Below are 15473 nucleotides of genomic sequence, written 5' to 3'. Positions count from 1 at the left end.
ACCTTAGCGCCTTCACAGTTGTGTAAAATTTCCATTTGGCTTCCACCGTAGAGGCCATTTGACTTTTTAACCCTTCAAAGGGGAGAAAACTCCTTCCCAGCATGAAGGTGTCAATTTAAGCACACTAAATAGGGCATTATACCCTTCTTGAGATATACTTATGATTTGAGAGCCACATGAAGGTATTCTTTTTAGCACACTTTAACAGGGCATTTGACCCTGGTCCCCTGCCTTGCAGGCATCTCTCACTGGGACCAGCATGGAGCTGCCATTTGAAGTGCGCCAAGCACGGCAGCTGACCCACGTCCCAATCCATAGGACACTAGTTTACAAGGAACATCAGGGTAGTGTCATTTTCGAGAAACGGGAGGACACATGCCGGGATGAATTAGATTTAACCCTTTATCTGTTTGGCCCAGGCACGGAGGTTGAAATTTAAAGTGACAGCCAAAAAGGGGCAGCAAGACAATTACAGCAAGGCAGCCAACTAGAGAGCGAAGGACAGCTATACACACCACACTGGGGAACGCATGCAGAGTTTAAGTTCAAGGATGATGACAAAAACAGTGGGGCAGTGGGATGAAGAGGAAAAATAAATGTGACCGCTTTGGCTGAGCCCAGTAGGGAACAGGCCCACTGTGTATAATGGTCGAATTCAGAGTTCGAACATGTGTGCCCTTATTTGTGCGTACACTGGGTATGTGTGCTTCTGTATGCACTGCAGTGTGCTAGTGACTGACTGTTTCGCTCAATGATGTAAGTATATAAACTTTTACCCAGGAGAAACTATTGCAGCACATTATGGTGCAGGTTCTTGAAAACAGCAATAACACCAGCTCACCTGGTGAGCATGCAATGCAATATTTCATTATGACTTTGCTTTGTGTTGTGAAATAGAAAGTTGTATTTTCTGTTAGCTTTCATGCTACTCTATTATCCATTACTATCTATTACTCTACTATCCACCTCCTTATTTTTTACTTTATTCACATTCTTAAATTATTCTTAGAGTTATGTGAATGTTCTTGAGTTTTGGATTTACTTACCATTTTCAAAAGAAAAATTGCCCCGTCATATTGTAAACTTTTTTAAATTTAAACTTAGGAAACCTTGACAGAAAAACAAGCTGGATAAATAAGTATGTTTCTCCAATTTCAACTGAAAATTAAGCTCAGGGAAAGGCTGTAAAAGTCAAACTCATTAAAAGTGATAATTTAAAAATAAATAATTACCGTAAGATCAATCGTACATCTAGTTTTGTGAGCGATCGTACATGCCAACTACGCCCATTTTTCAAGTTGGTGTAAACTGCGAATTACTTCTTACCCTCTCCTCCAGCCGGGCCACTTGCTCTCTGTAAAAAGCATCCTGCTTCTTTAGGTCTGCTTCCTTGGCCTCCACCTGCTTGGCCTAAAGAGAAGGACAAAAATTAGGTGCTGAGCATGGCCAGTTCAAAAAAGCATAACACACATGAGACAAGCAAGCATAAATACACATTAAAGGCACCCATAAAGAGAGTTTAGTGTTTATAGTGTGAATATAAGGACAACACAAACTCTTGTTTTTGTTGTACATATAATCCAAGAGATATCTCATTATAAGATTAAGAGATGCATTTCTACATGATAAATGTGTAAAATAACAGAAACTGTTCTGATAGATCACCACCTAGACCAGGGGTCAGCAACCTTTAACACCCAAAGAGCCATTTGGACCTGGTTTCCACGCAAAAGAAAACACTGGGAGCCGCAAATGCTTTTTGACATCTAAAATGAAGATAACACTGTGTATATTGTTTTTTACCTTTATGCTTTGTGTAAACAACTAAAGTGTGTTGCTTATGAAATCCATGAAGTGCTACAGAGAAAATTACATTTTATTTATGTAATTAACACATTTTGAACTCTTAAAGAAATATAACAAAAGGAAAGACACTCAGCTGAACTAAAATGATCCAAGTAGCAAACAAAAACTGTTGTGAGCCGCCACCCTCATATCACCTTTGGGCTTTTGGAGCCTTGACCTGACTTTTAAAAAATAATTGGAAAAAAAGCACTATGCTGCTAAAAGATGAAAAATTCTGCCTAAATATGTATTTTACCTGGTTAATGTGTGTGGCGGGGCGTGGTCTGCAGCGTCGCTGCAGGGGAGGTGGACGCACCTGAGCGGGACACACAATCACGCCGCGCGGCCTTAACGTCTGTGCTATCTATGCTGTTGTGTTGGTATGTGTCAGGCTGTGAGCTGCAAAGCTACAGCCGGCTGTGTGCGTACAGCAACCGTGTGTGAAAAGCGTGTTCATGCAAACATCGTCGGCTCTGCCACAGTACAATGGGACTTTTGCTCCTGAACCTCTGCGTATAGCGTCTGCAAATCGGGGCTGTACGACATCACTTTCATCTTTACGCAGGACTGGAAGCTGTCATCTGTGAGGCGTGAGCGGTGCTTGTTTATAACATAGTTCATGGTGGAGAACAGCTGCTGACATAATTTGGTTTCGAAGATCCATAATTGGCCTACCTGGGGTTGAAAGTCTCGATAAATGCACGCCGTTTCGGCGGGTATACCGGCTTCCGCGAGTGTGACGCTTATTTTGAGCGATGAAAAAAATAATAGAATCGAATTTTATTTTTATATTTCAATATCACAATAATCTTCCAATTTAGAACTACAAGTTAAAAAAGTACTAACATGAATAAAATACACTTCAGCTAAATACTTTTCCCAAACCACGCGGAGCCGCACTATAAGGTCTAAAGAGCCGCAGGTTGCCGACCCCTGGCCTAGACTGTCCTGGATTTATAAAACATAGTTTTTGTTAATTGATGAAAACTTTCCTTTTTCTAAAAACCTAAATTTCTATAGCAGAAAAAGGGGAAAGGGGGACTTTTCTGCCATTTAATTGTTTATCTATTACTTAACTAGTTTGGTGTAGTATGAATGACTGTTGAGGAGGTCTTTAGGAGGAAAAGCTGTAAAACCTTAAACAGAAATGCAATTAGAAGTCCAAAACTTTATGCCCGCCTTCATACTTCCAAAGCCATTTAGTGAGTCAGAATGGAGTCACCGCCAGGCTGATTCTAGCCCTCGGGCCTTATGTTTGACACCCCTGCTCTACACATTTTGTGCACTGTACTCACAAACATAGATGATTAAAAAATTGAAAATGGATTCAAGACCAATTACAGTTGAGTGCATCCTACTTACCATAATAATTACTGCAAACTGGACACAGAAATATGTGGAAATTTAAAGTAAAAAACAAAACAAAAACTAAAATCCCTGCAGTGACATTACTTCAGTTCACTATAAAACTTTTCAAAATTGTTCCAACAGATCAACTTCATCCTATGATAAAATATTTCTATCCTGATAGGAGCAGTCACTTCCTGGTGAGTCAAATGCATTGGCTTCACAGTCATCAGATCTCAACACAACTGAATACCCATGGGAGATTTTGACTGGCTTGATTGGTTTCTTTGACAGTACATTTCACCACCTTATTCAAAATACCAAATCTGAGACTGTTTTTTGGAAGAATAGTGTTTCATTATTCCAATAGAACTTCAAAGACATGTAACCTGCCAGAAGGACAACCAGTTCATCTACCACATTATGGTTGAGCGGCTACATAAAAGCCATTTTTGAGTAAAATACTCCCTACTTTGAGTTTGGAAAAAGTGTTAACTGAAAAAAAAAAAAACTCTTAGAGCATAAGGAAAAGGATTCTGTGGTTTGATGAGACAAAAGGTCTTTTTGGTCAGAAACGGGAAACAACATGAGCCTGCCAACTTACTACCACCTTTTCAGTGAAGCATGGAGGTGGCAGCACCACGCTATGGGCAAAATACCTAATTTAAGATAAGATAAGATAAGATAGATAAGATAAGATAGAACTTTATTAATCCCTCGGGTGGGTTCCTCTGGGAAATTCGACTTCCAAAAAGCACAGCAACGACCGAAGTTACAGTTACATTTAAACCCTAGTGAATATTTTAATTTAAACCCTAGTGAATATTTTCAAAGAAACCAGAAGATGGCAATTCACAGACATGTAATACACAACCTGGCAGAATTAAGAGGAACTCCCAAGAAGTGTTAATGAATTACACAACTAAATTTGTTGGCCAAATTCAGGCGTGTAAAGCCTGCAGACACTTAACCAAGAATAAGCTCAGTCATTTTTACAAAGGGCCTAATAAAATGCACTAAACTAATGGCCGGATACTTTTGTGAGAGATTTCATGTTTTGCATAGATTTGCAAAGAACATCTAAAAACATATTTTCCCTTTGTTATTATCAGTGTTGAATATGGATTCATCTGATTTCGTTACGTGTGCACCAATAGAGGTAATGGTGATTTGTGCATATATGCTTAATGTCTAAAAGAAACACACCCGTGTGCACATATGAATACGACTTATAATGCCTTGCCAGGTACTGTAGGTGTTTCTTTGTCCTCTTGTGTTAAGTCTCTGGCTAAAATACTATCACACCAAGAAGATAAAATCAGTTTTCACTGCAAACAGGCATCACGATCTGGCATATATATTTACAAAGCCGACCTATCTTCACTGTCCTCCTTTCTACTGTGACCTTCATTAAACAGTTGGCTCAAGTTCTATGTTATATATAGAAAAAGATAAGACCTGATATATCAGTTTTTAGAGAGAGGAAAAAAGAAAAAGAATTTGAACCGGTGACTCAAGCAAAATGATAAATACTGATGGCATTTTTATTAACCATAAAAGAAAGTACAACACAACTATCTGGACCACCTATTTTGATTAATGGAATTACTTATCATCATTAACTTGCCAAAACTGATAGATATGTTAACAGCCAAGGCTATAAACTGTGATGAATTAAAATTAATAGACCAGTTCCAAGTGGATGTTATATCTAGTAAATAAGATACCATTTTTAAGATGTATAACATGCTTTTAGAACAAATAACTTCGCTAGGAAGTAGTCATCTAGAGTTTTTTTGGGAGTAAGAGATCTGCATCAATAATTGTTGGTGGAAAGACAAATCAAACATGTCGTATAAGCTACACAGGAAAAGAAATTCTCCACATGATCATGTGAGAGAGAAGTGTCACTTTAGGGTGAGGGTAAAGACTTCTAGACTTACCTTCCTTCCAATCTCCTGAATAAAAGAAGCATTGAAAAGAAACAAGAGAAAGAAAAAGTGAAAGACTGAGCAAAAAAAAACATACTGATTCATTCATGAACTTCTTCAAAGTGACATTTGGGGAGTTTTAGTATTCAGAGACTAGGAGTGACTGGCTGCCACACTGTTCTGCCTGAATACTCACACTCTGTCCTCTCAATCTTCTTTCTCACTAGCATAGACACAGACTTGTGCATATATAGAGTCATGTGAAAAAGAAAGATTTCACAGGACTTTATTCAGCTTCTTTATTCAGCATAATTTTATTCAGAAATTATGAAGGTAAGTAGCAGCCAGGTGCTGCTAATCAAATGCACTGATGATTAATTGATCATCAGTAAGTGTAAGCACCTGTATAAAAGCACAAGTTTTGAGGTTGTTTTCCAATTTGTTGGCCTCGACCATTCAGGTGTGTTTTAACATAATGCCAAGAAGGAAAGACTTCAGCAATGATCTGAGGGAAGCAATTCCTGCTGCCCATCATTTTGGGAAGAGTTCTAAGGCCAAATAATCTGAAGTCCATCAATCTACAAGTAGGAAAACATCTTAGCAAATTCACCCAAAGTCAGGCCACGCAATGCAAAATTGCATTTGAAGAAACCACAAGACCTCTGGAACAATGTTCTCTGGACAGATGTTTGGACATAATGCACAGCACCACGTTTGGCGAAAACCAAACACAGCATATGAACACAAACACCTCATGCTAACAGTTACATGATTGGTAGCTGCAAAACAATCATGACCTGCTCTGTATAACCAAAGGCCGACTTAATGATAGCTAAGCTTGGCCAAAATAGGGTCATGCAACAGGACAATGATTCCAAACACAGCAGTAAACCTATAACAGAATGGCTGAAAAAGAAAATAATCCAGATATTGCAATGGTCCAGACAAAGTCCAGACCTGGCAGGCCCTTAAGAGCCCTATGCATAAACGGAAGCATGGAAACTTCAATGAACTAAAGCAATGTTGAAGAGAGAAGTCACAATGATGTGAGAGACAGACAAATTTATGCAGAAAATGTATTACTTCAACCTCGTTAGTAATAAGGTGTACTTAGTTTTTCAAAAGCCTGTATGGAGTTCTGTGAAACCTTCTTTTTCACATGACTGTAGCATATAAGAATAAGCCATTCAAGTATGAACATATGCATGGCTGCATACATTCACTGCTGAGGACTATTGAAAAAGCCACAGCACAGATGGAGCCTAGAAGCATTTCCTTTAAACAATATAGAAAGTTGAAGGAAACAAGTAGGAAGAAAATATAATGTATGGAGAGAAAAAAATTGCCTTTCCCCATCGAGTCTCTGCTACGCTGATAACCATCTGTGTTCTGCTCAACACACTGCAGGCGAAGCTGCATGCTCTATGCATTGTGATGAGGAGCAGCGAGGAGTCTCAGAGTGGGGCTGTCCTCAAATGAGATGAGTGGGGGGAAGTTTCAAAGTCAAGCGGATGCTCCGAGCTTCCCTGCTACACACAAGATAGAAACCTTCCCACACAGCCAAACACCTGCATACACATAACCATTAAGATATCTCTACAGACATATACAGGAAAAAAACAAAAGCCACAGCACCACGTAATCACATTCCTGGCAATACTCAGCACAGCAACATCATGCCCTAGCTGCCACTGTCTCTTCTGTCCAAAGCACAACCTAACATTAGCTAGCCTTAGTGCTGTGGTCGGGCAATTGTCTCTATTGTGTGCCCCTTAGAAGTCTGAAGGGCTATTGTAAAGCTGCCTGCACTTCATGATGGAATCGAGTTGAACTTGAACCTAAATCATATCGCTGGGTGAATGTACCCTGAAGTAGACAGTTAAAAGCGTGCCATAAGCACACTACTAGTATAACTATAATGACCTTTAAACGTGTTATTGATTCCAAGCCTGCAATCGTGGCCTCTAGGATTGATTGTCAAAGATATTGAGAGACCAGATTAGGTTCATTGAGGTGCCAAAAAACTGTCTACTGCCAACAGCTCAATTTAGAATGAAGAAGAAACAAGGGATGGTGGGATAGAGGGAAACAGAGAAGAGAGGATTGGCAGGGGGGCTGTGTACTGTCACGAGTGTGTCCAAACTCAATGTTACGCTGGTAGGTGGTGACTAAAGACTTTAGCTTTGCAGAGAAAAGACAAAACATGCAGACGCCAAGACGCAAACAATGGCTCAGACACTGATCTGTAACGCACAAATCATCACACACACACACACACACCAGCCCGAGCAGCTGTACCCACAGAGAGATAAATGTGTGCTGAGGGCGAGACTAAAGGGGTCATTAAAAGAGGAGAGGTTGTGACAGAAATGTGTACCCAGGGATTTTCTTTCTTTCTTTCTTTTTTTAATGTGTATGTGTTTGTGAACGTCTCTTGCGCACATTGGCTGGTGCATGTGTTCAATTTTCATGCGAGCTGGTTGCCTCTCATTTTTTATTATACACACACAGGCCCAGACACACCGACACACACACACACACTCTGTCAGGATTACTTCTGACTGATTAATCCCATTCAGCAGACTTTAAAGATAATCTAATCATACTAAAGGCCAAACAATAGGACAGACTTCACCACTGCCCATACACCTTTTGTTCCCCTAATGAAGAGGCGGTCACGGGTAAAGGAGGAGAGCACGGGTAAGAGTTGGGGGAGGAAAAGAATGAGAAGGGCAAAAAAAGTTAAAAAAAAAAAAAAAGAAAGAAAGAAAGAAAGTAAACTTGAAAGTGAAAAGAAAAGAGCGAGATAAGAGAGAGAAAGAGGACAATAAAAGGTGATTTATCAATGGAGGCGTCAAGAAGGGAGACGAGGCTGTTTGATGGGACATGGAGCCTCAGCCAAGTGTGTCTTTATATTTTAATAACCAAGTAAATAAAAAAAAACAATGGCAATGGTGGGGAACGTTTCCACATGTGATATCTAGATTTCCCCCTGACAGTAACTCACTGTCATATTCTGTAACACTCCAGCGGATGATTCAACCAACGTTATTGAATTCCACATTTTTACTGTGCAACAGCCCTTAACATAGATTTAAAAAAATTTAAAAAACCTAGGTAAAATATGAAGGCTCACAACAGGACCCTCCCACTAGCCATCGAGACCACACACTACAATTTGTAGCCCGGGAAGTAACATTAACATTAGCGGCAAACTTTTATATTAGCCTTCTTGCATCCATCTCCCCTTATTAAATACAGTAGCACAGTGGCTGATGGTGACAGGCGGTTGAAAGTGAGACTGCGGTGGTCAGATTAAACGAATCGTTTAGGGGAGGTGATCGCCTCTGTGAATATCAATTAGCCAACCGCTGAATAATTAAGGACAACCATGTTTTTTAATTAGCTGACTGCCGCAGTTTGAGCCGGGCGCATGAGAGGGAAGGAGGAGGAGGAGCAGAAGAGAGGAGGATGGAAGAGGGATGAGAACAGGTGGGTTTTGCTGCGTCAGCCCCCCTTCTCCCCACCCACCCGCCGCCTGTTCCCTCACTAAATTGCTCCCATATACACTATTTTCTTTCACACCTGCCTTTTTATTTAAAGTAATCTTTGTCACTTCCTTTTTTTTTTTTTTTAAAGATTCCAAGATGCTGAAATAAAACTATTATCTGCAGCACTGAGCAGGCTTACTGCACAAGACAGGTATAGGGAATATCATAATCATATGCTTGCATGCTTATAATTGTAACATGTCCCACTAGTGTTATGAAAATATACTGCAAAATTGTGTAAAGGATATAACCGTGGTATGCAGTATAAAGAAGTTTGAGTAGTTAGAAGAATTTTATAAAGTGAAATGAATGATTTAATGTAAATCCTGCAAGTTCCTGTCACAGCAACACACTCTTGCTCAGCGCTCATTTCGTCCCCAAAACCTTAGTTAAACAGTCACCTTTTAAAAACGCTGGGGGGTATTCAGTATTCATTCCAGAACTGAGAAGACAAAAAGACCAACTTAAAGTGGATTAAAGTCACATGTAGGTAAAGTTTTTGCTTTCTAATGGGACACTGAACATAAATTATGAGAAACAAAAACTTTCGCTTGAACAAAATGCTTTATTTTAGCCTAAAAGGGGTAAATCCATCTTTTATCTACTAAAATATACACCACTTGATATAGTACAAACCCTTTAGGTAGAAAGTTTGAGAACTATTATCTTGATCCTCAGGATCTATACTCTAAAGACGGGATACCACAATAATAATAGTTGCCACTAGCAAAAAATATAATTCAGACAAACAACTAAAAGTTCTCAGTGCTTAAGAAAATGCACATATTACATTTTTCATTTCACACCTCAATGATGGAGACTTCTGTATTGTAATATAATAAGGTGACTGTTTCACTGTAGTCTCGCTACATGCTTATAAATCATGCAAGATAAAAATAATCTTGCGAGATGCCATGATCGATGGAGCACAAATCAAATCTCATCACATTAACTAACAGCACCTCATCCATAACCTTGGTCTCTTTTGTCTTACCCCTGCCACCATTAGCTCAGCCCTGATTCACCCCTGTCACGAGTAGCATCATAATCAATGCTCCCTCACACTATCCAAGTGAGCGCTGCAGCACAGTGGGTCAGAGCCACTCACCAGGGCCCATCTATCAAAGACTTGTGCGACAGGGCTCTGTGACAAACTAATACTGAAGCCGCAAGCCTCAAGTCCTGTTTGCTCTGACAGGCAGGGAGTGGGTCAAAGGGTAGCGCAATGTGACCGCGCGCCGGTGTTAATTAGCACGGTGGAGGTGCAGGTGGCATGTGGAAGGTTTGAGATGGATGCAGCAAGGGAAGGGTAAGTTCATGGTGTAGAGATGATGAAATGAAGGCTACACCGAGAGAGAGATGGGTCAATGTGTGAATGGAATATTGATGACAACATAGCTGGAAGGTGAATTTTGTTGTTGCCATTCTTGTTGACAGCTGCTCAAAGAAGAAATCATGAAAGATGAAAGAGAAAAGGATTTGAAGAAAATCAGTTTTTCATACTTTTTTCAGCTACAGTTCACACACACACTTTTTTAGACACACATACCATCCCACAAATCTTGGTCGTTCTTTTAAGTGCCTCTAAAACCTTTGCAACTCTAGCTTTAAAAGCTATCACTGGCAGATCAAATCTATGAGATGGAGTGCAAAATGATATCACCTAACACCAACCCTACTGGCAGTATTCCATTCACCCTTAGTATCACTAATAAAACACAAGTCCTGGTAGAAGAGGCTGTAAAAACTCCATTGGAAACCATTCACCTTTGCTGTTTAATTAGCATCATGGGGATTTACTGTGCACCACTAACAGTTACATTCACGGCTAGCTATTAGTCTCCAGGGGAAATAGTAGGGTTATGGCGATATAAGTGCGTCAGATACAGTGTGGTCAATTAATGGGCATAACACTCCCTGGTCACACCAAAGAACAAACACATTAGGTCCTGTTGGACAAGCCAAAAAAGACTTATTCTGAAGGATATTAACACTTAAATGTGCTTGTAGTAAGAAAGCATGGGTAATAATAATGATAATAAAATACTTTGGCAATGACATCCACTGCCAAATTATCTGTGTTATTGGGTCTCTAATGGCAACGTCACCAAAGACAATAAATACAACCTGTAAGCTCAATAACAAGACTTAGACCATATGGAGAGAAAGAGCTGCAGTATGGTCTGCAACAAAGTGGGCCCACTGATTTTGAATCACTTACATGCTGGGACACAAGGACACCCAAAAATAAACTTGACAGCATGGCTGTCCTGTCAAGCCAATAAGGTTGCACTCCAGTCACCTATTCTTGGGAATTTGTTTTCACGAAGCTAGGGTCAAAAGAAGTGGCAGTGTTATTTACTTTTCACATAGTTTTTCCCTTCTTCCTAGATATGACGAGTGAGGAATGCTTAATATTGTGGAAATTCTAAAAGGTACTCAGCATGCCAACAGTGACAGCACATCCTGCTCTCTAGAATGTCACTGTGGCAGCATGGCAGACTCAACAATAAATAATTACTAGTAGGCCGTGACACTGTGTTTTGGGGTATTAGTTGTTTGCGCTATGCTTTTGTGACTACGTATAACCAATGGTGTAGTTAATATGAGAAGCAGATGTGTTCTATACTGTAATCCAACTAAGAAAGTTCTACAAAACCACATGAAAATGTGCAAACGTATGTGACGCAACATGTTTGTGACAGATCACTGTTTTGTAAATTATCTGGATAACTGCAATTAAAATATTGTTAAAATTATTCATTATAATTTCATAGGAAGGCACCTCTCCAATCTCTTCAACATTTAAAAAAAAAGTACCTTTTGCATGCTTTGTCTGTGTTCTGCTGAGTTTAGCAGCAATGCTACATAATCCCTTGTTTGAAAGTATTAGTAACATAGTAAGAGAATCACCAATATTGTAGATCTCTATTCCATGGTACTGCATAATGGTCAGTTATTAGAATCAAATGAAAGTCTAAGAAAGTCTAGTATGGTATTGTTCATAGCATGAGCAGTGTTAGATTTAGATTCTTGTGGGAATGTCCATTTGGGTGCACCATGAAAGGAGGCACGTTTTCCTAAATTATTAAGAGTTATTAAATTGAATGTTCAGATTTCAATAGCAAAATAACAATAATAAGACAACTGCTAAAGTTTTTCCCTTGCAAAGATTTTATTTCCTGGGTACTTTAACTGAACAATAAATCAAGTGCCTCATCTTGGACTGCAAACAGTTGCGGACAGAAGATCTGCTTTGCAAGCAGTTCTCTACATCCTACAAGTTTAAGCTAAAGTGACTGATCAGCAAAAGCAACCCGGCCATCAAATAAACAACAATAAGCAACAGTTCAAAATGAAAGAAGGACTGGCAATGTTTTCTAACAGAGAAAAAATAAATAAATTAAATCACTCAAGTAGACTAAACTACACAACAATAAACTAAACTACTGGCAATGAGTTGTATTCGGGTACTTCATTATGCTGATACTATTGTCCAGCTTTAGAAACTTGGTAATTCAATTTGTCTTCATGGATACCATCTTCATGGAAGACAAGTGCCACAGGCTACAGAAAGAATTCCTCTCCCTGGGGATCTCTTAGCACAGTGAGTAATGACACCAAGGGTCAAAGGACTGACCTGCTCAGGACAGGGACTGAGGGGCTCAGACAGGAACCAAAGGCCAAGATGTGTAGGTGGTGAGCGTGGGTGTCTCAATGTTTGTGCAAGTGTCTAAACTGTTGACTAAGGACACATTACAATGAACTGTCCTCAGAGTCTGATGTTTACTGGCAAGGGTCACCAAAGGGCTTGATCTTATGCAGCTGGCTAACCCAGTTAAACATTTACATCCCTTTTTACAATCCTTGCACATTTATATGTTTAAAAAGGGTTTTAAGGTAAACAGCTTAGAAAAAATTGGAGTTTTAGGCCTCCAAAGATTGAAATTCTGGTACAACTGTGAAACTACACTTCCAGACACTTTAAGCCCCTCAGCCTTTGTTGGAGACACCACCTCCTCCACTTCACTGCCAGCACTTCCACTAAGGGACAGCAACAACATCTGCTAGCCCAAGATTGATTAATTGGCTGATCAGGCACCTGGGGTGTAAAGTGATTGATTGATCATCTTGGGGTTGGAGTTGCCTTTATCTACAGCCCTGGGGATAGAACCTCTGGAGGTCCCCAGTCATCTGTCATGTCCAACACAGAGGGGAAGATGAGGAAAAGATGAAGAGTTGTGAGTTCATTACCAAGACATGGGGGGCATGTATGGAGTAAGTCTCGGCCTACATGGGAAAAGGGGGCATGCCTAGAGAACAATCAGACATGGGGACAGAGCGAGGATGAAAGGGAGGGAGAAAAAGCTCTGTAGCTTTCACAAAGATGATAAATAAAGATACACAAAGGCAAAAGGGAAAGGAGTGTGGGCGGGATAAGAACAAAAACATTACAACATGGACATAAAAGATAACCCAGCTAATCAATGAATGATCATTTAAGTCCTATACTGAGAAAAAAGACACTGGAATTAGATTATAGTTCTATAATTGGTGTGAACCTGCATCTGCTAACTGTTTGTCAGAATGCTAGTATGTGTCAGACATATTCACCAGAAAATGTCTTTACTTGTCGACAGAGGACACACCGAATGACCTGAAAGTGGAAAGAGCCACATTGCCTTTGGACAACAGATGTCCCGAGGGAACCAAAGTTAATGAGAGAGAGAGAGAGGTGGTGGTGGAGAGACAAGAGGCAGAACAACCTAGCAAAAGGAGGTGAGAGGAATGTAGAAGAGAAGACGATAGGGGAAGGCATGCAGGGGAGAGGGAAAAAAAGACACCCTCAGGGTGTGTTGCTGACATTAGACCTTATGGACAACTCGAGCAGCATGCATCTAGTGTGTCTGTGTGCATACGCCTGCAGCATGTGAATCCTCACCTGGATCAGTGTTTATATTTGACAGCATCGCAGTGTGAAGTGCCTTAAGACTTGCATGACAGTGGGCATACTGCCTATAGTGGAGTGTGTGCCAGGCTTTGCATTAATGCATATTTATTTCACGCAGCCGCAGGTGGTCTTTCCAGGCCCAACGAAGCTGGGAGGGGGCCACAGTCCACCTTGAGCTTATGCCTATCAAAGCCTTGTCAGCAGATTCAGGGTCACCTCGAAACCAATAACCTCTTTACACAAGTCTTTTCCACTTTCTTTGATGTCCTACTTAATAACTGTTAGGTATCGCAAAAAAAAAGTGATTGACATGGAAATTAAATTTTGACAATGATGTTACTTAAATGGCAGGTTAGCCGGGTCCTTCATCAACACTCTTTTATCCTATTCTCCCAAAGTAATCCATCCATCCATTTTCTTCTGCTTTATCCAGGGCCGGGTTGCGGGCGCAGCAGCCTAAGCAGAGAAGTCCAGACCTCCCTCTCCCCAGCCACCTCCTCCAGCTTATCCGGGGGAACACCAAGGCGTGCCCAGGCCAGCCGAGAGATATAATTTCTCTAGCGTGTCCTGGGTCTGCCCCGGGGCCTCCTCCTAGTGGGACATGCCCGGAACACCTCACCCAGGAGGCGCCCAGGAGGCATCCTTGTCAGATACCCGAACTACCTCAGCTGGCTCCTTTCGATGTTGAGGAGCAGCGGCTCTACTCTGAGCCCCTCCCAGATGGCTGAACTTCTCACCCTATCTCTAAGGGAGAGGTTAGCCACCCTTCGGAAGAAGCTCATTTCCGTCGCTTGTATCCGCGATCTCATTCTTTCGGTCACTACCCACAGCTCGTGGCCATAGGTGAGGGTAGGGAAGTAGATCGACCGGTAAATTGAGAGCTTCGCTTTTACACTCAGCTCCCTCTTCACCACGACGGACCGGTGCAGCGTCCGCATCACCAATCCATCTGTCGATCTCTAGCTCCCTTCTCCCATCACTTGCGAACAAGACCCCGAGATACTTGAACTCCTCCACTTGGGGCAGGAACTCATCCCCGACCCGGAGTGGGCGCTCCACCCTTTTTCGTCTGAGAACCATGGCCTCAGATTTGGAGGTGCCGATCCTCATTCCCGCTGCTTCACACTCGGCTGCGAACCATTCCAGTGCGAGCTGGAGGCCATCACCTGATAAAGCCAACAGAACCACATCATCCACAAAAAGCAGAGATGAGATTCTGAGGCCACCGAAGTCCATGGGGCCCGGCTGGGCACAGCCCAAAAAGGGGACGTGGGCCCATCCTCCCGCAGGCCCACTACCCGCAGGAGGCGCCGTAGGGGTCGGGTGTATTGTGTGTTGGGTGGCGGCCAAGAGCAAAGGCCCTGGCGGACTGATCCCCGGCTACCAAGACTGGCAAAGTAATCCATGCTTCCTGATATATATTTCTACGCTGTTTCTACTAGACTTCGGTGCAAAGTTTAAACATTATATAGTTTTAAGTGCTGCTTTGGATTGGTTTGTATCCTAATTGGCTTTTGTAACCTTATTTCAAAAGCTTCTTTGTAAATCAATATCTGTTGCTCTATTGTCTGCTCTTTTCATGCACTTCTGTTTATTCCACTCATCCACCATTCTCTCCCTGCTTCTACATCTCATCCAGATTTTTTTGCTGTGCGCTGCCTCCGTGACTCCCCTCTGATTTTAGTTTCATCCATCTGTTTAGCTTCTTTTCCTCGTTCACTCAAAATCACTCCCTCTAGCACCATTAGCTGAGCTGACTGTTCACTTCCATAGAACCTTATTAATACCACTCTTCTGTCAGAGTCTAGAGGGAAAACACAAAGAAAGACAAAGAAAACGAAAGGGACA

At 41.3% G+C, this 15473-nt stretch overlaps 1 protein-coding gene across 2 annotated transcripts in view; it reads right to left on the bottom strand.

The window, feature by feature from the left end:
- Positions 1 to 5243, bottom strand: part of LOC113008891 (MICOS complex subunit MIC19-like) — a 36425-nt gene extending 31182 nt beyond the window's left edge. For both annotated transcript variants that reach the window (XM_026146780.1, XM_026146781.1), the window contains exons 1-2: positions 5136 to 5243; positions 1327 to 1410 (exon numbers count right to left, since the gene is read on the bottom strand). In XM_026146780.1, coding sequence (XP_026002565.1) covers positions 1327 to 1410; positions 5136 to 5228 — 177 coding nt within the window. In that variant the 5' untranslated portion in view covers positions 5229 to 5243. The remainder of the gene's footprint in view (positions 1 to 1326; positions 1411 to 5135) is intronic.
- Between the last annotated feature and the right edge of the window lie 10230 nt (positions 5244 to 15473).

The sequence above is a fragment of the Astatotilapia calliptera genome, chromosome 17 (assembly GCF_900246225.1).
Source record: "Astatotilapia calliptera chromosome 17, fAstCal1.2, whole genome shotgun sequence".
NCBI classification, from domain to species: domain Eukaryota; kingdom Metazoa; phylum Chordata; class Actinopteri; order Cichliformes; family Cichlidae; genus Astatotilapia; species Astatotilapia calliptera.
Note: the sequence above shows the minus strand (reverse complement) of the source record. Positions and strands in the feature narration are given on the sequence as shown.